The sequence below is a fragment of the Anarhichas minor genome, unplaced genomic scaffold, assembly GCF_050575085.1.
Source record: "Anarhichas minor isolate MPS153535 unplaced genomic scaffold, ASM5057508v1 ptg000020l, whole genome shotgun sequence".
NCBI lineage: Eukaryota > Metazoa > Chordata > Actinopteri > Perciformes > Anarhichadidae > Anarhichas > Anarhichas minor.
This window is the reverse complement of record NW_027466466.1, coordinates 1,580,371-1,603,874: the sequence shown is the minus strand read 5'-3', so window position 1 is coordinate 1,603,874 and position 23,504 is coordinate 1,580,371. Positions and strand designations below refer to the sequence as shown.

General features: G+C 41.6%; 2 protein-coding genes across 2 annotated transcripts; one reads left to right on the top strand and one right to left on the bottom strand.

Moving 5' to 3' along the window:
- Positions 1-11,539: 11,539 nt before the first annotated feature.
- On the top strand, positions 11,540-17,694 carry rhoaa (ras homolog gene family, member Aa). Its single transcript, XM_076095302.1, has 5 exons — positions 11,540-11,623; positions 13,724-13,879; positions 14,158-14,278; positions 14,374-14,504; positions 15,829-17,694. The coding sequence occupies exons 2-5, from the start codon at positions 13,724-13,726 to the stop codon at positions 16,000-16,002; spliced, it is 582 nt and encodes a 193-aa protein (XP_075951417.1). The 5' UTR covers positions 11,540-11,623; the 3' UTR covers positions 16,003-17,694.
- On the bottom strand, positions 17,695-22,626 carry tpk2 (thiamin pyrophosphokinase 2). The gene is made up of 8 exons (XM_076095301.1): positions 22,422-22,626; positions 22,088-22,329; positions 21,154-21,217; positions 20,941-21,071; positions 20,682-20,800; positions 18,723-18,855; positions 18,527-18,623; positions 17,695-18,421 (listed from the first exon to the last, which is right to left on the bottom strand). The coding sequence occupies exons 1-8, from the start codon at positions 22,489-22,491 to the stop codon at positions 18,375-18,377; spliced, it is 903 nt and encodes a 300-aa protein (XP_075951416.1). The 5' UTR covers positions 22,492-22,626; the 3' UTR covers positions 17,695-18,374.
- Between the last annotated feature and the right edge of the window lie 878 nt (positions 22,627-23,504).

The window sequence follows — 23,504 nt, the reverse complement described above, 5'->3', positions numbered from 1 at the left end:
AAATCTTCAGCGCCACTTCAGCTCACTCCATGCTAACATCGACCAGGAATTTCCAAAAGGGACTGAACTTCGCAAGCACAAGTTGGTCACTTTGAAAAGTCAGGCAGAAAAGCAGATACAGTTTTTCCAAAAATTTACGAAGCACTCAGAGACCGTAACGCTTGCATCGTATCAACTGGCTTGGAACATTGCACTGGCTAAAAAGCCATACAATGAAGGGGATTCGTTAAAAAATGCCTCAGTGACGTTGTTGAAATCTTGTCTCCTGAAAACGACAAACTAAAACGAATGGTATCAGACGTCCAACTGTCCCGCCACACTGTTGAACACAGAATATTGGACATTAACACGGCTATTGAATCACAGTTGCACTCTGACCTTCAAGCATGCGAGTATTTTAGTGTCGCATTGGATGAGAGTTGTGACATACAAGACAAGCCTCAGTTGGCAATATTTGCACGGTCTGTGTCAAACGATTGTGTGATCAAAGAAGAACTCCTTGATATTGTGCCATTAAAAGACAGAACCCGTGGCATAGATGTGAAAGAAACAATGATGGCTGCATTTGCGAAAGCAAATCTGCCCATACCGAAACTAACTGCAATAGCCACGGATGGAGCGCCAGCCATGATCGGATCTGTGAACGGGCTTGTGGGGCTGTGCAAAGCTGACCAAACATTTCCCGAGTTTTGGAATTTCCACTGCATCATCCACAGGGAGCAACTCGTGTCTAAATCATTGAATTTAAACAACGTCATGAAGCCTGTGATGGAAATCGTCAACTACATCCGCACACATGCGCTTAACCACAGGCAATTCAAGAATCTCATCGCTGAGCTGGACCAAGGGCTTCCAGGTGACCTGCTGCTGCACTGCACTGTGAGGTGGCTGTCAAAAGGCCAGGTACTCTCTCGCTTCTTTGAGCTTTTGGATGCCGTGAAACTGTTCATGGAAGAGAAGGACAAGGACTATCCCGAGCTCTCGGACCTCGAGTGGATTATGGATCTGGCCTTTTTGGTCGACATGCTGTGTCACTTGGACAGACTGAACCTGACCCTGCAGGGTAAGTTAAAAATGCTGCCTGACCTGGTGCAAAGTGTGTTTGCGTTTGTCAACAAACTGAAGCTGTTCAAGGCGCATATTCAAAAGGGAGATTTAACGCATTTTCCCACTCTGCTAAAAGCCAGCGGGCAAGTCACCAGCGCCGCCCTGAATAAGCAAAGAGCCAGATATGCAACACTGATTGAAAACCTGCACGAAAGCTTTGTGACCCGGTTCCGTGATCTACAGCTGAAAAGGCCACAGATTACGTTCCTCGTCGACCCATTTAATGCGGAGATGGACTGTTTGAAAGCCCCGCTAGTCACAGATGAGGCCGCGGCTGAGTTGGAGATGATCGATCTTTGTGAGGAGGACCAACTGAAACCTGCTTTAAGGGAAGGGACCATTGAGTTCTGGAAAAGTGTGCCAATGGAAAAATACCCCAATGTCAAACGGGCTGCGCTTAAGATACTGTCAATGTTTGGGTCAACATACGTCTGCGAGTCTGTGTTTTCTACCCTGAAACACGTGAAATCAAAGCATCGATCTGTTCTGACTGACACCCATGTGAAAGAATTGCTTCGAGTGGCAACAACGGAATACAAGCCAGATTTGAAGAGGATTGTTCAAGGCAAGGAATGCCAGAAGTCCCACTAAGCAACATGCATAATGAAAGAAAAACGCTATTGTAAATTATTATATTTCTGTTTGTGGACTTGGTTGAACTGAGAGTTTGTGTGTGTGAGACAGTGCACACAATGTCCATTGTTGAAAATGACTGGCCTGTGGTCTTAGTACTGTCGGAGTCAATTTCTGTCATTATCATGTTGGTGTGTGACATTTACAATAAATCTGGCTGAGCAGAAGTCTGTGTGTGTGTGTGTGAGTGTGTGTGTGAGGAAGGGATGGGGTGATGTTCATGTGTGCCCATGTGTATGATGTGGCTCTTTGCGGTAACACAGTAAAAAATGTGGCTCTTAGTCTCTGACTGGTTGGCCACCCCTGCTCTACAGCATGTAACTCTAAGAGTAAGAAAAAGAAGTGTGCATATCTTTTTTTTGTTTTCTCCATTACATCCCCATCAAGCGATGCTATCATGAAAAAAAAATAACGTTTGTAATTAAGAGAAAATAGAAGATGTTCTTCATAGACTTTCCGAAAAAGTGTGAAACGGTGGCTCTCCAACACCAAGTCTATTGTCCCCAAGCCTCCTCCTGATGTTGGCACACTATCAAATCAGCAGTGGCAACAACTGTTGTAATAGTTGTATATTAATAAATAAATAATGATGAAATATATTTATTAATTAAGTAATTCCCACTATATGTGCATGTACCTGCATTACAATAGAAAGCAATGACTGACAATGACCATGAATGTCATTTGCTTACTGGTTGTTTTTTTAAAATTATTTTTTAGATGAACACATTTTGCTTCATTTTTTCTTCTTGCCTGTCTGTCTTTTATGTCTGTATTTTATTCACAGAATAAGTCGCAGACACCGACCACCCCTAGCTGGAACTGACCCTTCGCTAATTCCCGCCCCTGGAACGGAGAATGGCCAATCATAGCGTAGCATCGACCAGCTGTCTGCCGACAACTATCCATCTCTGCCCTCATGTAGTGGTTTCAGATTGTGTTTCATTTTCAGGCTGGTTAAACGTTGTACAATAGTGATACTCGTTACCAGGAGAGGTTGGACGGAGGTATACGTTTCTAAAATGAAATAATGCTTACTAAATACATCAGTATTTAATGCATACTGCTCACAATACTAAGAACGATTGAGTATCATGTTACCAGCAGATTGATCATGCTGACGTATGCTCAAGCAAGACGTATCACATGACTAATCCGGTCTCAAGGCACCCGCCATGCGGCTCTGTCATAGCTCCGAATGCGTCACAAGACATTTTGTTTTGCACAAGACAAGTTTTCTGGTTATACTTACCATATATGACAATTCATACGTTTACTTTCTCACCTTAAAACTTAATAAAGTGACATTTTAACAGCTTGGCTCAAAATCTCACATGACATGGTCTCAAGGAAGCTCGCCAGTGGCAGCAGTTACTTTCTTGCACGAAAACATATTAAAACTTAGTCAAGAAACACATATTAAGAGCCTTTAGCCTGGCTCAAAGTCTTACGAGTGACAGCCCGGTCCCAAGGCACTCAGACACAATGCATTGTGGGGCAGTTGCGCAGTAAGCTCATGTCTTATACTCCGGAATTCACGCTGGTACACCCATCCATTTCTCTTGTACACAAAATCGACATACAATGCAATGTGAGTGTGTTACATACTCAATTTTCCCTAATATTTCGTGAATATATACATGAATATATGTTAATATGGGATTTCAAAACCCGGCCGTGGACTTTAGGATGACGATGCAAATCTCAGTGGTGGGGATGTTCTGTTTTGTAATTCCATAGAAGGCCAAGTTTTATTACAGCCATTGTTTTGTTTCTCTCCTTTCATTCCTTAGTTTTCCCTTCATACCTTCACACAAGCACATTCACACACAGATAACGCCCATAGCCGACACACACATCACATACCACCTCGCTCCATAGTGCGCTATATTAATTAATTAGGACTGTAACTAGGAACATTCACTAAAGTACTCTTTTTAAGTACAGTTTGGAGGTACTTTACTTCCGTGCTTCTACTTTATACTTTTACTCCACTATATTTCAGAGTTACTCTGCTGTTGAAGGATTTACACACACTATGAACAGTTTATAAACTATGATTATTTGTTATTGATTAATATAAGCTCCTTCTCCACCAGCTTCAGCATTTTTAATGGTAAATGGACTTGGACTTGTACAGCGCTTTTCTAGTCTTCCGACCACTCAAAGCTTTAACACTACATGTCATCATTCACCCATTCACACCCATTCATACACTGATGACAGGGGCTACCATGAAAGGTGCCACCTGCTCTAACTAACTCATACCCATTCATACACCGCAGGAACAGCGGTTTGGGGTTAAGTGTCTTGCCCACATTGACGTCACCCAGACCATCACTCCTGCTCTCAGCCTTCAGGATCTCATGATCAAAAGCAGTTTCTGGAGTTTGTAACCCTCTTGTGGACGAGTTAGAGAAGTAAGTGAGTGTGAGATAGCTTTGAGCATTCAGTATGTCCTGGACTCCTTGGATCCTGTATTTCATTCAGCCTGCTAGGATGATGAGGTCTTGGACTAAAGGGGATGACCGTCAACAAACAGGAAGAGATAGAGGACACCTTAAGCACACAAAATGATGAGGAACCAAAGAGGAAGTCAGGACAAGAGATGGAAAGGGAGAGGGAGAAGGTTAATGGCATTATTAGTCAATTACTGCACATTTTAACTGAATTTCCATTTTCCAAATTACCCATTCGGGTGCCAAAACGCTGCAGAAGAAGAGGATGCAACGAGATGAGTTTATGCCCAAAGAACATATTTAGTATGATAATGCTTTGGCTAAGTATCTAACAGTACAACTTTTAAGTCGTCAAAGTTTTTGAAAAATGTAGAAAAACGCTAACATTGTGTTTATTAAATATTCAATATTAGAAATAATTCACCCTGCATATGTGTGCATACCTTTGACATCACCTGTATTGAGTTCATAGATTGCAAATACTTGATTATGCTCCTGATCATTTTCTTATCATACTATAGGTAGTCTTGGGGCACATGGGACTACCTCCTAAAATATAATGAAATATAAAAAAAATACAGTAGTCCCATCATGTGCCCAAATAATATATATAGTACGATAAGAAAACGTAATTTTTCAGCTCAACAGTTTGACTAATTTAGAAAATATATGCACCAATAGCACCATTTTGTAATAAGTAAAGTAAATGTGTGGTCATGGAGTGCCCTCTGTTGAGCTTTAGAATAAGCTGCACTCTGATGTTTCTGAGTAATAATGTAGTTTCTAATATAACTGTTTTTTTTCTGTTAATTATAGACCACACTCAGTTCCGGTGGTTTTATTAGGGAGGAAGAGATATTTGAAAGTGTCTCCTTTATTGTTGACAGGATGCATGGGATGGCTGCAAACTATGAACCAGATTTAAGGGATCGTCTTCAGAACTTTGTCCTGCAGCAAACACAACAAAGTTCAAGCTCTCCCAGCTGAAGGCGACTGGCTCCACCTGCAGGTAAATCTCTGACCTGTCTGACAGCAAGCAGCACGTGAAGCTGTGGAAAGACGTCTCCGATTCTCAGGCCGATCAGCACTGGATCCGATCCCCTCGAGGCTGCGTCGCTTCCCCTCCGCTCATCTCCCTACGGCAGAACCTCCAGTCACCAGTCCGTCAAGTCTCTGGTTGAGCCCGCCTGGAGGTGGGGGATTGACCCCCTGGTGCGGGACCCCCCACTGGCACTGACTCATAGCCAGATTAGCACAACTTTAGCGGTTTACAACTACTATCGGTTACGACTTACTCTGATCCAGAGTCTGTAGTGTGTTTACACTGACGATGTGAAATGTAAAAAGTGAGTAGCCTATGCATCAAAAAAAATAAAGGGAATGAAAAGTAGAGCTACTATCTTTATTAGTAGTAGTCGCATTGCTTGCTATTGCCGATACCATTGCTTTCATTATCATTATTATTCTACTATATCACTTCTGCTGTTATTACTAGTAATCGTAATGTTTCCATCATTAATATACTTACTCCTCTCATTATATGAATACTTTCTGTCATATGCATTGAATGTGTTGTAACTCTGTTATGTTCATTCTGTTCACATGACATCTATCACACTTCTGTCCATCCTGATAGAGGATCCTCCTCTGTTGCTCTCTCTAAGGTTTCTTCCTCTTTTCTCCCCGTTAAAGGGTTTTTTGGGGGAGTTCTTCCTGTTCTGATGTGAGGGTCCTGGACAGACGATGTCGCATGTGTACAGATTGTAAAGCCCTCTGAGGCAAATTTGTGATTTTGGGCTTTAAAAAATAAATTGAATGGAATTGAATTGAAAATAGAGACAGACCAAAATCACGCACGGCGTCCCCATGTTCATGTAACACATCAGTTGCCCTTATGGAATGTTAATGGGATGTCATATGGGATGGACATGATGAAATATTTGGGAATAGTGTCCTTTAAATAAAATGTGGCAATAGCAAATAAAAAAGAATGTGGGTTGATTATTTTTCATTCATCCCTCACACACACACACACAGTTTGCCAGCTGCTCTTTTGACTGTATGAAAACTAAATAAACTGTAAAATCTAACAAAGATTCACCATATCAGGAGCAGAACTCGTATATTTAGGAGATTGTTTGAATAAAAACATGATTTTCAGAATGTAGCTGCTGTATTTTTAATTGTGTGTCAGCAAGTTCTAAAAAGAACAGAACAGCACGTTGTCATACGGGGTAAAGTTCTAGAAATAAGTCCATGTTGGAGTCATTTCTCTCTGAGAGGGAGACGCACATTTAAGACGAGCATCATTTGCAGAAAGACAGTCACACGTTCTGAATCTGAAAAGATTCAAGCTTGAAGGTTCATTCTCAACCTTGGAAACACTAAACTGAGAAGATTTTACTTTTTTAAAATGTCATCGTGGAGCTCAGATGCCTTTGGTGTGTCAGGTAAGACCGACTCACCACGCTCACAATACATTTGACATGATGCTGAATGTATCTGCTTTGAAATCACACTGTGGACACTCATTTCTTCCCAACCAACAAGTCTAAAACGAGTCCTTCAATACAGTATATTACAAGACAGAGCCGCTCTGGTTTACATGCTGTGCAGTCTGTGCAAGGGGGGATCATTCTTACTCTTGAGAATAAACCATACCAGTGTTTGTTACTTGAGGCCACTGTTGGTTTTTACAATTACTCTATCTTATCCCTCATCCTACAAACACATTTAACATACTAGGACTACTGTGACAAACAACCAGCACAGCCAATCTTAACTTATTTATTCTCAAAGCATTATTTGTCATGTAATTATGTCATCTTTTAGGAAGGTTATAGTTCATTTGCATATTGTGTAAACTGGAGACAAAGCACGAATTGTGTGTAAACATTTGATCCATCTATTCCATCTATCTATTATCTATTAAAACTACAACTGCTGCAATTGGGTGCCTTTGACTGTGGTCCCCCAGGACCCCAAGACATTAGCATTTAAAACAAAAATTAAGAAGTCATTAGGAACAAAGTAACTTACAAAGTCATGAGTTTTTAAATGTTTTGAGCGGCCGCAAAGACTAGAAAAGCGCTACATAAATGCAGACATTTATACCTGTTTTCCTAAATAAATAAATTGATTAACATGATCATGAATTAATCAATATTTGATACAGTATTCTCCTTCACATGGTCTCAGAATGACAAGAAAACACTGAAATACAAGGGCATAACTCATGGTTAAGATGTGTATTTGATCATGTTGTGTTGACTGAATACACTGCCTCCATGTTCCCGCCCACAGCACTGACACCTGAGGTTCAGGCGGGTCAAACTCTGTTCGGCAGCTCCTCTGGTTATTCTGTTCTGGAGTTTATTGGTGAAGGCTGCTATGGTAAAGTGGCCAAGTGCCGAAATCTGGCAACAAAAGAGTCAGTGGCTGTTAAGATCCTCAAGCAGGACGTGGATTTCATCCCGGACACTGAGAAAGAGGTAGATTTTTGGACCTCTTCTCGTGACATACAGTATTCCCTTGCTTACATTTTCTCTGCTCTATCAGAGTATCTACAAGGAACCTCTTTGTTCCCCAGGTGTCCATTTTAGAGGTCATCAGTGTCCTGAATCCAGATCAGACTAACATGGTCAAGTTCTTTGAGCGGTTTGAACATATGGGACAGACCTGTCTGGCATTCGAGATGCTGGACAGGAGTCTCTATGACCTGCTCTACGAACGAGACTGGAAGCCACTCGCTCTGAAGGAGATCCGCATAATCGCAAAGCAGGTATGTATTATTGTTGTATGGAACCAATTGTGTATTCTTCTATATAGGTATTACTCATCAATGATAAAAACCCTAATACAGTAGCAAATGGAAAACCCAATCCTAAACTTGTTTTTTCTCGTTTTGTCCCTGCAGCTATTGGTGGCCTTGGATGCCCTGAAGGGTCTCGGTATCCTGCATACCGATATCAAACCCGACAACATTATGTTTGTTAATATGCAGGACCAGCCCTTTAAGATTAAATTAATAGACTTTGGAGAAGCCATTCCCGCCTCTAAAGTCCAGCTCGGGATGGAGCTTCAGCCGACTGGGTTCAGGTGGGTTCATCCTTCATTCTTCTAAGCATCAATGTTGTGCTCTTGGTCCTTACCTCAAGCGTGCTCATCATTGGAACTTGTCTTGCTTCCTCAGAGCTCCAGAAGTTGCCCTCGGCCTCCCCTTCACTGAGGCTATAGATGTGTGGGGAGTCGGCTGCGTCCTGGCATTCCTCTATCTGGCTGACAATCTTTTCCCTGTCAAATGTGATTATCAGATGGTAGGTCAGCTACCTCAGACAAACATCCAGAACCATGTGGATACTTTGCAGAATGTTAGCTGATGTGATTCTGTATATTTTGCCTGCAGATGAAGTGCATGGTTGAGGTTCTGGGTCAGCCGGAGGACCACCTGCTCCATCCTGGGATATATACGCAGTATTTTTTCATTGAGGAAGAGGCTGCTGATCGTCCAACATGGAGGTTGATGGTAGAGTAACCATGTTCTTCTTTGATTGAGTTGGTGAAATCATTTTATTTTAACTCTTAATTAAAATGATTCTCATATAAATATATATATACATATTGTTGCTTTAGATGCCTGAAGAATATGAAGCTGCCAACGATGTGAAAGCAGAAGAGTGGCAGAGCTTCATCGACCTTCCCAGCTCTCTGGATGACCTTGTTAATGTAGGTACCCTCAGCTTTGTTTAATGAGTAAAGACTGAATCAGTAGCAGGTATTAACCAGTGTCTGAGAGGTAGGGGCTGGATCAACTGACCTGAACCTGTTTCCAAATACAGATCTATCCAAAAGGGGAGGCTGCTGAATTTGAGGACAGGAAGGCTTTTGTCGACCTCATCAAACAGCTTCTGCATCTTGACGGGGATCAGAGAATCTCTCCCCATCGAGCTCTGCAGAACTCATTCATTACAAAGTCCCACGTGTCTGAGCAGATTGACAGCTGTTTCACTGAATGTTGTACTTCATCCAGTCTGAACACCTCAGGAACTATGATTAGTGTCTGCCCAATGGAGGCCTCAGCAGACAGGGTGAACATCTCTGCAGCTTCCAAACCTGACCAAGAGTCAGACGCTGGGTTTTATGTCAGAGGTCTACCCTCTGGTTCCAATGACGATGGTTCAGCTATCAGGTCATTTGATGGAGCCAAAGTCATTGTCTTCAATGACAACGGTCCCACCACACCGTCATCTGTAGGAGATCAAGTCACATACTCAGACGAACATTTGGATGACTGGTCTCCTGATGAAAGACTACCTCCCTGCTCCTATTATGAAGATCCAGCTGTCTGGTCTTCTGATGGAGTACTACCTCCCTACTCTTATGAAAAAGATCCAGCTGCTTTATCTTCTGATGAAGGACTACCTCCCTATTCTTATGCTGAAGATCCAGCTTTCTGGTCTTCCGATGAAGGACTACCTCCCTACCCCTATGCTGAAGATCCAGCTGCCTGTTCATCTGACAGAGGACTACCTCCCTACCCCTTTGCTGAAGATCCAGCCTCCTGGTCTTCTGATGTAGCAAGACCAACAGACTACACTGCTGCAGCCTCAGCCTTCCCTGGTTGCCCTAAAAGAAGGATAAAGAGATTCTTCAGAGATTGCTGTTGGCGTCCCACTGTGGAGGACTAATTCCAAATTCATTATATGCATTTACTTGTTTTTGGTTAGCTAACTTTGTTTGATTAGTTCTACTTTGTCACAATGTAAATAAAATTGATTGATGGATTGCATTGCAATACAATGTATCAAGCTGCTTCATTACAGTACTTGCTACAAAGACAACTGACCAAGAGACTCATTTATAACCGTTGCATACGCAGAAAAATGGGCCTGAAAGAGGCGTATGGCACCCACGCAAACGGTGTGATCTAAAGAACAAACTTGACGGGAGAATGTGTGCACCTGTACGGAAACTCTGACCCATGTACGAATATTTTGGAGACACAGGAAATTAGCGACGCACATGGTGAGGTGGTGAAATGAAGCCGGATTTTAGAAATTACATGTGAGAGGCATCATTATACGTATAATGATGCCTCTCACATGTAATTTCACTTCATATCACACGTTACTTTGCACTTATATACTGTCTTTATCATAAACCCCGGAGCACAGAGGAGAGACCGAACTACCGACACTTGTGCTCAGCTGATGATGTTATCATCAGTTGTAAGATAACGTCAAATAGCATCAAAGAAATGCAGAACAGAGCAAGCTTAGTTTGCATTAAGTGTTTGTGAGTAAAAGAGCTGCAGCGAACACGACTTTATTGACAATCTGCACACAACGATGGTGTAAATTAGCAATGTTTTATAAATCTGAATATTTTTTGGCGTAAGTGCCTTTCCTCCTTTCAACGTACGCAAACATTTAGTGTGGATCCTACACACTGTTTTATAAATGAAACCTCTGGCCTTTTGTTTACACAGTGGGTTTAATTCTGTAAACATACAATGTTCCAACCTTCTTTAATAATATCCAGCATGTATCAAACGTACTAACTACTAAACTAATAAATGATCATCAGAATGGTTCTCATCTTTCAGGAGTCTTAGCAAAATGATTAACTTATATTGAAGCTACCGATCACCGTTTCTGTTTAGTCCACATTCTTATTCTATATTTTATTCTGCATATATTCTGTTAATAACTCTGCACTTTACTGCTTTTTGCACTTCTGGTTAAATGCATAACTGCATTTCGTTGTAGTCTCTTATTCAACCCCTGCATTCATTTGTTTGACACTTTTTCACTATTGTTTTGCTGTTGTTGCTGTATATTATCTTCATTTTAGTTGTATTGCATTTAATGCTTTTATTTATATATTGTATGTCTACATGTACATCTTGTTTGTTTTCTCAACTTTTTTTAAGTAGCTGTTGACTTATTGTTAAAAAACCTGGTGGCATATGTTCCTTGCAAAATATATGTGATCTGTATGGTGAAATAATCAGTCAGGAACTTTTACATTTGAACTGATATTGCCACAGACAGACTGTGTTCATCATGTCCGTCTCCATACAATAATATTGGGCTTTCTATTCCGTCCACTTCCACAGACTACTCGCGTTAAGCCAACACTGGCGGCACGGTTTGAATGCAAACCGAGGGCGAAACATCACTCCGAGGCAAAACGGGGCTCATAGAACTTTATATAGTGTTTATATAGTGTAAAACCATCAAACTAAACTCGGCATTTTATACATACATTAGCTGGTTGGCTAAATTACTATTCACTCATTATTCCACCGTGTCCCATTGGCTTAAAGTATGCGGTGTGGGCGGGCGTAATGTTCGTGGCACTGGGGGCGGGACTGATAGGTCCGACAGGCAAACTAAAGAAAGGCGAGGATATCCATTAATACGGTAAAACTGCGTCTAAGTAACTACTCACAACAGCTCTCTGCTTCGTTGCTTTGCATGTCAGGGTAGGTGTTAGAACCAAGCAATATATAGCGCTCTCAAAATGTGAGCTGTCCACTTTGACAAGAGGCCAGTTGTCCCGGAACACTCAGCAAAGTTAGCAAGCTAGTAGTTAGCCTCCTTAGATGGGATGGAAACTGCTGCTAGCTAGAAGTTAGCCCATACTCCACATTTTCGGTGAGAAATAAAGGCCAAATAAGCATATTAACGTAGATTAAGGTTACATTGGATTGCAAGTTAACTGTAACGTGATGCAATTCACCAGAGGCTGAGTTGACAGATACAATAGCCCTTTACATTAAGAGGTGAATAGCAGTGAGGAAGTGAAGTTATAACGCAACGAAAACTTGCCAAATTCTACAGATACGTCAGACGGCTGAACGCTTTGCTCGGACGGTCCCCTGTGTTGTGTGTTCCTCTCTGAAGCGGGTTAATAGTTCATACAGGTGGCTGTAGGTTATATGTCATCGAACAAACTATAGTTGGTTTAACTGAATTGTATTCAGGCACAATGGTGAAGCTTCAGTGAAGGCTTATATTCCACATTTACCTGATTTGGATTAAAAATAGTGACAACAGCGTAGTTTCAGTAGGCAGTTCAATTAAGAGGTTAACACATGTCAACATCAAATCACCAAGATATGTTGATTTAGGTCAATTTTGGTAAACAGAGTAAGATTGTTTTGTTTGTTGTCATGTTATACTCTGGTTTATTGTCACAGTTTGTTCAGTGAAGTGACTATTGGTAACAACAACCCAAACTAAAGAACTACTGGCTCAAGCATGGACAGCACTGATGTAGTGTTTTGTTGCCATGCTGAAAGACATGACTCTAAGGAAGGTCAAGTCTGTCAGGCCTATACTGTTTGTGCCAGAATAATAGAAGAAACAGTTTGGTCAAGGGGGAAATGTCGGATAGATATCCCATTAAATATATGCCAGATATTACATTCTCTAACAGGATGAATGCTGTGGACTTTCCCAGACTTTTCATGAAGAGCCACAAGTAGGTCACATTTATCTCTTGTCTAAAGTGCAACACGGATCAGCTGTGTCTCAGAAGGTCAAGTGACTGCATCGAATGTGAGAAGATTGCAGTTTTTTTGGGAGTGGACGCAGGTCGACACTGGACTATAGGAAAGTGGTGTGTTTATGCGCATGAACCGGCAGTGACACACATCCAGGTGATGTCAGTGTGGGCTTGCATCGAAAACAATGCAGCGCTGATGTCATAGTACCACTAAGAACTGTTGTCAACTTGAGCTTTACTGTGAGATGTGGGCTGTGTTCAGACCCACAACAGTACTGCGTGTGAAAGTGAAGCCCCCTCACTCATGTCAATGAGGAGGTCTCTAGCTAAGACTCTAACCTGGCTCCGTTTCTGGCTGCACCATCACCCAGCAAAGCATTGGTTTGCCAATGAAGTACATGCAAGCGAACATTCTCGGTAGATTACTTTTGTAATGTGAACCTTGTAAAAATTCTACAGTTCATCTTGCGATCGCCACAATAGGAGGAAGATAGACGGATTGTCACCATGATATCTTTCTAGAGTTATTCAATATTATAAGCTGCCGTGCAATGTTCTGGTGTCTGATGAACCTACAAAGTCATGGATCCGTAGTTCAAACGTGTTGATGCAGGGCTGGGTTTTTCTGAATGTGTGAGAAGAATTACTTAGAAAATAAATTGTGATGAAACATTGCAGCTGAACTCGATCAGATTTGAGGATCAGGAATGGAGGAGGGATTTAATTAAGCCGTGCTAAAACATAGATTATGATCAACTTGAACGGTCGGTTGAGCAAAGAACATGCTCCATTCATTGCAGACCGGTGCACAAATATTTTCACACTTTACGCACCCCAGCACTTCCTGTTGAGCCTCTTCACATTCCATGGCTCAACAGTTTTGTGTTTCCCATGACCAAACTGTTCATACAATACAAGTTTTTATAAAAGTTACTGTCTTTTGTTTGTTTTAATCTCCGACTTCTCCAAACTCTCCCGTATGCTGGTTAATGTCTTTACTCTTCTTCTCTCAGATGGCTGCAATCAGAAAGAAGCTCGTGATAGTCGGTGACGGCGCCTGCGGCAAAACCTGTCTCCTCATCGTGTTCAGCAAAGATCAGTTCCCCGAGGTTTATGTGCCCACAGTGTTTGAAAACTATGTGGCAGATATTGAGGTGGACGGTAAACAGGTAAGCTGTTTATTATACTGACAAATTATATAACTTTCTTTCTTACAAATCTTTTCTGATCATTCACAAACTTGAATTGAGTTTTTTTTCTCCCACGTTTACAAAGAACTTTTGAGTTTCCCTGTACATGTTTGCATAATATATAGAGAGCCATGCCTCTTGATGCAAATCAGGAGTGTCTGTCGTGACTTGCTCCTTTTCAAGATGTCAAAATCTATGTAGTGAGTGAAGTTAGAAACTGCTCTACAGACGCGTCCTATTATCCCGTGCTGCTGCAGGTGGAGCTGGCTCTTTGGGACACAGCGGGTCAGGAGGACTACGACCGCCTGAGGCCTCTCTCCTACCCAGACACAGATGTCATCCTCATGTGTTTCTCCATCGACAGCCCTGACAGTTTGGGTGAGGCTTCTTCTTTGTCGTCGATGTTGTTTTTCTTAAACATTCTGTTGGCATCCTGGTCCATGTTCAACATGTCCACCTTGTGCCTGATGCAGAGAATATTCCAGAGAAGTGGACTCCCGAGGTCAAGCACTTCTGCCCCAACGTGCCCATTATTCTCGTGGGAAACAAGAAAGACCTGCGAAATGACGAGCACACGCGGCGGGAGCTGGCTAAGATGAAACAGGTCAGTGAGGTCGCTTCTTCACTTAAGCTGCTGTGGGTTTCAAGCTCGCCGACTTAACACAAAACTCACACTCGCCACAGTCCGTAAAACGTCCCGTTACGTACGACGCATGGCTTTGAGCGGCTTCAGATCCCCACCAGAAAAGGCTGAAAATATTCTACATATAGCATACACTTAAGGAACACCCCCAAAATGTCCATTTGTTTATCGATTACTCCCAGCTGTTTACCTTGAATTCTTGACGGGTGCATAAAACGAGATTGGGAGCATTTTGATTGGCTCTCAACATGGCGACGCCTGAGCCGGTGGCTTGGCGCTAACAGCGCTAACAGTATAAACAATGACAAATGTGCCGACAGGGCTAACGGTGTGTACCTGAGGGGGGAACAGGAGGGTGGGCGCTATGCTTCTGTGACGACGCAGCCATCAGCTGTAACCGTCATACGAGTATCAGTGCAGAGTGGCGGCTCACATGCACTTAAACATGCACAGAGAAGCTTGGAAAAAACAGCACACACAGAGGGAGAACAATGCTCTGCTCAGGTAGACATTACTCCACGATATCTTCACATAGAACGTAGTTGTTCGCTGCTATATTCATGCTCTGAATGACGTTTATTGCTCCCTCCAAGAAAACCTTTTTTCTCGCATGCCTACACAAAGCAAAAAACAGATGCAGTGCATCCAGGAAGTATTCACAGCGCTTCACTTTGTCTACATTTTGTTATGTTACAGCCTTATTCCAAAATGGATTAAATTCATTTTTTTTCTTCAAACTTCTACACACAATACCCCATAATAATAAAGTGAAAAACGTTTGTTTTAAACTTTTTGCAAATCTATTAAAAATAAAGAACGGAAATATAACACATATTCACAGCCTTTGCTCAATACTTTGTTGAAGCACCTTTGGCAGCAATTACAGCCTCAAGTCTTTTTGAGTATGATGCTACAAGCTTGGCACGCCTATTTTTGGGCCGTTTCTCCCATTCTTCTTTGCAGGACCTCTATCAGTCTATCTATCTATCCTTATCTATCTATCTACCTCTAATCACTTTTTCACACAGGGCCATGTAGGATTGGATTTTTTTTTTTCCCTTAATAATAAAAACCTTCATTTAAAAACTGCATTTTGTGTTTACTTGTTATCTTTGTCTAATATTTAAATTAGTTTGATGATCTGAAACATTTAAGTGTGACAAACATGCAAAAAAATAAGAAATCAGGAAGGGGGCAAACACTTTTTCACACAACTGTATATTACTTTATAAATGATTTCTACAAGTGGATGATACCCCTTCATGATTTTGGTTTATCCAAACAGGAGCCAGTGAAGTCAGACGAGGCGAGGGACATGGCTAACCGGATCAATGCCTTTGGTTACCTGGAGTGCTCGGCCAAGACGAAGGACGGCGTGCGGGAGGTGTTCGAGATGGCCACCAGGGCGGCGCTGCAGGCCAAGAGGCGAGGCAAGAAGGGCGGCTGCCTCCTGCTATAGAGTGTCAGTCACACAGGATCGGGAGGGGAGGGAGACACAAACCAGGCCAAAAAAATAAATCAACATCCCTCCTCCATGTCTGCTTCGACACCAAGGTGGGCACAATTGAACGGGGTGTTATGAGAAGAGTCAACCCGGGCTTAAGGGGAAAGAAGGAAGGTCGAATGCAACGGGAAAGGGAGTATATACATTTAAGTACAAGGTTATAGCTTTTAGCTTTCAGATGAAAATACTGTCATCTTGTGTTTAGGATTCTTTAGACATGACATTAGGAGAATGCGAAGAGAAGCGAATATTGCTCTCACTCGTACTTTTTAAAGGAGTGGGAGGGTGTGAAGGGTTTCTGTTCTGAACCATAGCTCTCTGGTTTGAGGGTTGAGACCAGTTCACCCCAGATGCATGCCTGCCTAACTAACTGTGGGGAGACTTCCAGGGCCTGCAGCGGGACCGTGCTGGTCTTTCCTTCTCCTTCATTCCCGTGGGGAAACATAACCCAACTTTCAGTTTTATCAACCTGTAGTCTTTCATATAGAATTCCATTCATTTAAAGAGCTGATTTTGATTGTTGGCGTCTGAGCGTAATGAGACCAACTTGTTTGAGTGTTTTGTACAAGCTTTAATGAATGTAACACTTAACAAATGGAGATTAAGTTAACCTCTACTTTCAATCAGAAAACTATGTGATTGAATTGGCGTGGACGGTCAGACACACTGTATACAGTTGGGTATTAAAGGGTTAAAAAGTGGTTTGATCCTCCTAACAGTAACTGCTAACTTTAGGAGGAAGCCTCCCTGATTTCTGATTTGCTCCCGTTTTAATTGACTGTTAATGCAAACTCAACACCTTGGCCATGTTTCCCCATTGTCTTTATATCATTTCTACTGCACCATTTCCATCACTACACTTAGCTTCATGCCGGAGTTTCTCTTTCTAACACAAATGCTGTTTCCAGTTACTAATTATTTAGTCACTTTGCTGTTCTTTTCCCCTTAGTGTTGTTTAGCCACCATCAATGAAACGCTACACTTTATGTACAGATTTTACTTTGAAATCCGTCCATCAGGTCATAGGATGTCCTCTAGTTACCGGTATGCTTTTAATTTGAAACATTTACAGGAAGTGGAGTTTCAGAGGCAGTAACTTAACAGCAATAACAAAAATGCAACATGGAACTGTTTTTCTGTTATGATTATGACGTGACTGATACATTATACTGAATTTAAGCATGTGAGACATGATAGTACAGTAACTCCACCCTCAGTGTTTTAACCCAGCCCTTATTTGTTGTCCAGCTGTTGTTGGACACTCCCATTATTTAAATACCAGCTTTTATTTTGAAAGTTCTGGTGTCGCTGAATGCCAGGCTGTTATCAGAAGTGTGTTTCGTTTCCACTCTGCCTGTTCACTCGTGATGTCTACAACTATTCTTTTATTTCTGCTTCTTTTTCTGTTGTATGTTATTTGAACTACGTGATATTCTACTGCCTTATGTTGTATTGTTTGCACACAGCTTAAAACTAAAATGTCAGTGTGGTATACACACTTTGAAAAAATTATGAAATACAAAATGCAAGCAACTCCTAAAGGATTGGTTATTTGAAAGAGGACTATTGTTTTGTATCCTCACATTTCACCAGTCATCTTTTTTAATGTATTCTAAAGGAAATAAATTGTAACTGAGAATGACCAGATACCACATGCTTTGTCTTTATTTCAGTTATTGTCATGAATCACGCTTTTGTCCGGCCCTCACAGGTGGATTGGTCTTCACAGGTTCAAACCAACTCCTCTCTAGAATCCTAGTAAAGATCCTAAACCTCTCAGGTTGGATTTTGTGGAAAGACCTTTAATAAATTGAAACAATGTGCACATTTAATGATTTGTGAAAAAGTGAGATTTTTACATCTTCAATTCATCGTCTCTCTAATAAGTGTTGTACTATTGTAATTATTAAGTTAACATTGTTTAAATTAAAGTTAGGGTAGGTTTTTTGTAATATATTTGTTATCTTCTTTACAGCATTCAATGCATCAGATGCTACCTATCTGCATTGACATTACCAGCTGTGAGTACTAACAATAACATGTCCTGTTAATGAAGATAAATTGACGTGTTTTCTTGCACATCATGGAGACATGAGGTGGTTTGATACGGTCAGCGCTGAACGACAGTCCTCTCTACAGCTCTCTCTTGTGACCTCGTCCTCTCTTTTTGGGTGGGAGGCATAAAGGGAGGGGCAGGGACTTTTTCTGTTGGATACTTAAAAAATGTTGTCTACTCGTGCCGGTTTCTCCAAAGTTGCCTGCCCCTGAGTTCGAGTCCCCGTTAGCGGGGTTAAATATAAAGACACTGGGCTCAGTCCTCAGCTGCTCTATAATGTCTGATGGAGTCCTGCCACAAATTCCTGATAGCATGGCTCTGAAATGAAAAGTATACAGTCAACACAAGACGTATTGAAAAAAAGTTGTCAAATGATTTCTGTATTAATCTTAACAGTGGAGATTTTGTAAGATAGCCACAAACCTGTGTCTGGTTCAATAAACGAGTGTCTGATGAGGAAGTCCAACACCACCATGGCACAGTTGGGTTTGAAGTCATCAGTGGCCAGCAGTTCCTTCACCTGGAACCAGGACAGGAGACAGAATTCAACACGTATTTGAGTGACATTAAGTCTTGGAGCTTTCAATGTCACCCCACAGATTACGTCAGCGACACCAACCTTATCTATGGGCAGTAGGTAGAACTCTTGGACCTCTCCATCGCCTGCTCGGGGCTTGAACTCCGGAGCAACTTCCAAATCGAAGACAAACTGACTTTCTGTAAACACCCCGTCCTCATCCTCGTAGGTGTAGCTAGAAAATACGTTCAAGTGGTTAGTTATGGAACGCGTTAAGCTACGTGCTAGAGAGAGCGCTCGTCACAGGCTCATGCTCCCTTCAACAATGCTCATTGAATATGTAGGCCAATATAAAACAGGAAGGCCATAGCATCAGACCAGTTCATAAGAAATGAACGTGAACTAGTTTCTTTTTTAAGACGGTGAACTTCATTCTAATTTCTAAACATTAGCTAGTTAATTTCAGTCGGTGTGATCTGAACTTTGAGCTAGCGCTTGTGAAGTGTGAACTTGCACAACGCTTCTACTTTGTTTCATAACATAGAACAGAAGGACGCTGCCCATGAGGGCGGTCCAGTCTAACCTCTGGTGCATCCTAGTAGACCACCAATCCCAGAACCCCCTTTTTGATTGTGTGGTGTTAATGTAAACACACAAAAGTTTAAGTCACATGTAGCGTTTCTCGCCAAAGTGCATTCTGTATCCTTGAGGTCTGTTTAATGAACTTCTTTTCTTACAAAACATTTCCAAAAAAACATTTTCTTTAAATAATTTGAAAGCTGTTGATACGGATTTTCTTTCCGGTACCGATTCCGTTACATGAACTTGCGTACAGAGTACCGATCAGATATCAGTGCGTTGATAACAAAAAAGATGACGTTAAACTTGACCTACGGCCAGAGCTCATTTTACTGAATAGAGCTTGAACGCATCATAATGTTACTCAATGCGAGCTCCGTTATTTAGCCAGGGCAGGACTGTGCTGCCCACCGGCTGCTAACAGCTAACGTTAACTAGCTCTCCTCCTGCCGATTTCCACACAGATTTGTTGTTCACAGTGTAGCGTTAGCAATGAACCAATAGGGTGCACCAGAGTGTTTAACCACAGGTGTGTAGGTGTGTTCACACATGTGAAGCTGGATCAGGGTAGCAAGTGACAAGTGTTGCTGTTCCTGTGTAGCGTAAATCAATGATATGATAACGTGATATCGGATCGGTAGTATTGGAGGCATTACCACTGCTGACTACGGACTGAAGGAGTCATTAAAGGGACCTCTCATAACATTGAATAAACTTTACTGTCTTGACAAAAGTTCCAAAGTGCACTGAGGTGGATTTAGTTAAGAGTGTATTTTTGATTGTATCGCCATCTTTATTACATTTGCAAGCATAAGTCTGGTGTCACTATGTTTTTCTGATTCTCAACAAATCCCATGTGCAGGCCCAAACCAACAACTGGTAGTCCGGCTCTCAATACTTTATGACTTCCTGTCTGTGACACTCAGTTCCAAGCCCATTAAAAGAAAAAGTTGAGTAATTTCCTGAATCAGCTGGTCACCGTAGTTTTTAATCAAACCTTACGCAAACAGGAGGAAATAGGGCAATTGATGGGAACTACTTTCAGCGGCAGATGAATCCACAGTGTGTTTGTTGACTGTAATGAAGGAACATGGTAAATGTACTTGTATAGCACTTTTATAGTCCTTCATTCACTGATGGCAGAGGCTACCATGCAAGGTGCCACATGCCCATCAGGACTCGAACTAACCATTCACACATCGTAGCCCAAGGACACAAGGACACAAGGACACAGCAACATGGGGATCGAACCGCCGATCCTGTGATTGACGGACGAACTGCTCTATCACTGAGCCCCTGATATGTCCCCGGGTGCAACAGCATGTCCCATAATTAATAGCTGTTGGACAACAATGGAGCTCTACGGCACAGAGGGAGAAGATACATCTACTTATTAGTAGATGCGATCATTGTCGGAATGAGTCTGTTAGTCAGACTTGAGAACAAGTCACCGGAGTTACCCTTTAACTGCGAGACGCTCACCTTACGTTGGTCACAGGGCGAGCCTTCTCTGCAATGGCTGCTGGGATACACGCTTCCTCCTCACATTCTTTGACCAGAGTGTTTTTGACGCCAACACCAGCAGCAAGACCACCTGCTGCCTTCGAAAGACACAACACATCACCCTTCTAGATTCTTTTCTTTGGAAATCTGAAATATTGAGTTGAATATTGAATTATAATTCCCACTCCTATCCCTGATTGCTGGCATGTACCGTCAGTCAGTCACAGCGTGCGCTCACCACATTGTCCAGTAGTCCGGGGTACGTCTGCTTAGTGAGGGAGCGTCGTGCCAGCCACATGTTGACTTCCCCACTGTCACTGACGGTGTAGCCGTTGACGTGGACTCCATACCGCTTCACTCCAAAGAGACCTGTGGTTGAGCGTCACAGTGAGCTCACACTCTAATGCTGATGACAACAGACGGAGCTGCCACAGCGTGCGCTGTGACTTACTTGTAGCTGCTCTTTCCATCCACATCAAAGGAGGGTCGGAGAATTTTGGCATCACACTGTACTTCTGAAAGATAAGGAATGCTTCAGGATTACTGCGATACCATCCATCCATCCATCCATTTTCCTCCGCTTATCCGGGGTCGGGTCGCGGTGGCGATACCAATGATTACATTTGTATTATGATTTAGAATGAGGTATGAGGATGTGTTTTTTACAGTCCCAGGTTTAATTCCAGTGTATGAGATAATATAAACTGTCATCAGGTCAGCAGTAAAGTACAAGCAATTGCATTGTAAATGTCATATCTCATGGAAATTCAGCCATTGTTTTAAATATATTTATATTTTAAAAAGTCCCCTTTCATAGAAAATACACTTCACAGTTTAGCATAATCAAATGACATTTTAAATAAGGCCTAAAAAACGTTAGTGACATTATAGCATACATACAATGTAAAGGAAAAGGCATCTGCTCTCTGTCAGTACATTTAGTGTTAGTTCTGCAATACAATGTTGGCCTTTGACACAATCCATCACAACTTACTTTTTCTGTCTCTCAAAGCATTTGGCTTTTGGTAATAACTTTGTTTACATTGTCAGCATGTTTTACAAAGATATTTAAAGCTTGGTTCTCATTCATTTTAAATGAATACAGGGGTCAGGCAGAGTTGCCCTATTTCTCCTTTTTTGTTTACTTTAGTCGCCAAATTATATAATAAAAATAAATAATAATAATTGTTATTACAATAATGCCAATATTATAAATATTTTAAGGAATAAAACGATTTAAGACAGGGAGTTAAATTGTTATGCTGTTTGTGTGTGTTTGTACTGTACCATCGACATGTTCTTTACATGCTGCTACTGTTTACTACCTATTCTTCCGTGTCATAGCGTCACGTGGATTTTAGTGTGAGCGCTCCACAGTGCCTCACCTCGTCTCTCCACCCTTTAAGACACGTTAGGGAGCTCTCCTGTCTCAGGGTTTGAAGGACCGCGTCCACAGCCTCGGACCTCTTCTCGTACGAGTCCAAGCTGCGACACAGTGACACAGCGCCCCCGTGCGGCGGACTGAACACTTCTGGGTACCGTGTCAACAGTGAAGCTACATGTGGAGGAATCCAGCCCACTTGTGCTTCGTTTATCTCAAACCTCCAGCACTTAGAACGACAGGAGCCTGCGGGAACAAGGCGGAGGTCGATACTTTATAAGCCACCCTTCACACCGTCGACTGCGTGCTATTTTAACTCAGTGTCACTCGTAACTTACCGGGTAAATAGAAGTTATTCATTCGGCGGAGGAGCTGGAGTATGTTTTCGGACCAGGCAGAGTTAGCCATTTTATAGAATGTTAACTAACCACCTCTCAGGCCCCGATAGAGTAAACGTGGATAAACTAGGTGGACGAGACGACTGCTAATCACACACCAATGCTAATCAAGCTATTATTTTGAACGCCATGTTTTTTCTCAAAGCGCTCTGCGCATGTCTGCTTCTTCTTCGTGAGTTTTTACATGGACTTGAGGCATCTGTTTATTTCGCCTTAAATTGAACTAGTATCTATTAAGTCCATCTATAAACTGTATTTAAACTATTATCTGTTAACCATCTAGTGTTCTAATACAACATCTTACACATAGGACATGCATTATTATTTCAGATATTGATTAAGCAGCATGTATATGCAGGCAATACAAAGGTTCATTGACAGAAAATGGATGTAATCACTTCAATAAATCATGTAAAAAACATTTTTAAAATCCTACTTTAAACCACATTTGTGTACTTCTCAAAACAAATCAGATATCTGTATTAAAGGTGCAGTCAAACGTCTTCATCTTCCTCTACACGTCCACAGTGCCATACCATTCAATTAGACATGTAAAGAAATGAATAATACTTTCAATTCAACCTCCGTAATGTTTTGCATGCAGATAATAAAGAGAAAACAGATTTTCCCTGTAAGAAGCACATGGTTTGATTGGGGATAAGTAGCATAGATATAATAAAATAAATCCAACTTGGAATTGAAAATGTAATGGTGATAAACATAAGACACAGACAAATTGAAATGTGACAAACTCGTTATTTCTTTTAAAAAAAGAAAACCTAGTTATAGCTCTAATTCGACCAAGGCTAGATTAAGGCAGTGTAGTTTATAGCACCATTATTGTTTTTTCTATCTATTATTCTATCTATTTTATTATTTTAACTAATGCTGTTATTCACTCATTTTTGTTTCGTTCATTGTCTTTCATAATCGTAACTGTGCTCTGCCAAATGTCTTGCCAATAAAGCTTATTGCATTGAAATTGAATTAGATTTACTTTAGGTAAGAAAACAAGGCACTGAA

What these genes read in the sequence shown, in the direction of transcription:
- rhoaa (XM_076095302.1), top strand. Translation starts at nt 13,724, where the DNA reads ATGGCTGCAATCAGAAAGAAGCTCGTGATAGTCGGTGACGGCGCCTGC. An exon ending in TTGAGGTGGACGGTAAACAG is followed by an intron (nt 13,880 to 14,157) that starts GTAAGCTGTTTA and finishes GTGCTGCTGCAG; the next exon opens with GTGGAGCTGGCTCTTTGGGA. An exon ending in CGACAGCCCTGACAGTTTGG is followed by an intron (nt 14,279 to 14,373) that starts GTGAGGCTTCTT and finishes TGCCTGATGCAG; the next exon opens with AGAATATTCCAGAGAAGTGG.
- tpk2 (XM_076095301.1), bottom strand. Translation starts at nt 22,491, where the DNA reads ATGGCTAACTCTGCCTGGTCCGAAAACATACTCCAGCTCCTCCGCCGA. An exon ending in TTAAAGGGTGGAGAGACGAG is followed by an intron (nt 21,218 to 22,087) that starts GTGAGGCACTGT and finishes CTTATCTTTCAG; the next exon opens with AAGTACAGTGTGATGCCAAA. An exon ending in CGCCCTGTGACCAACGTAAG is followed by an intron (nt 18,856 to 20,681) that starts GTGAGCGTCTCG and finishes CGTATTTTCTAG; the next exon opens with CTACACCTACGAGGATGAGG.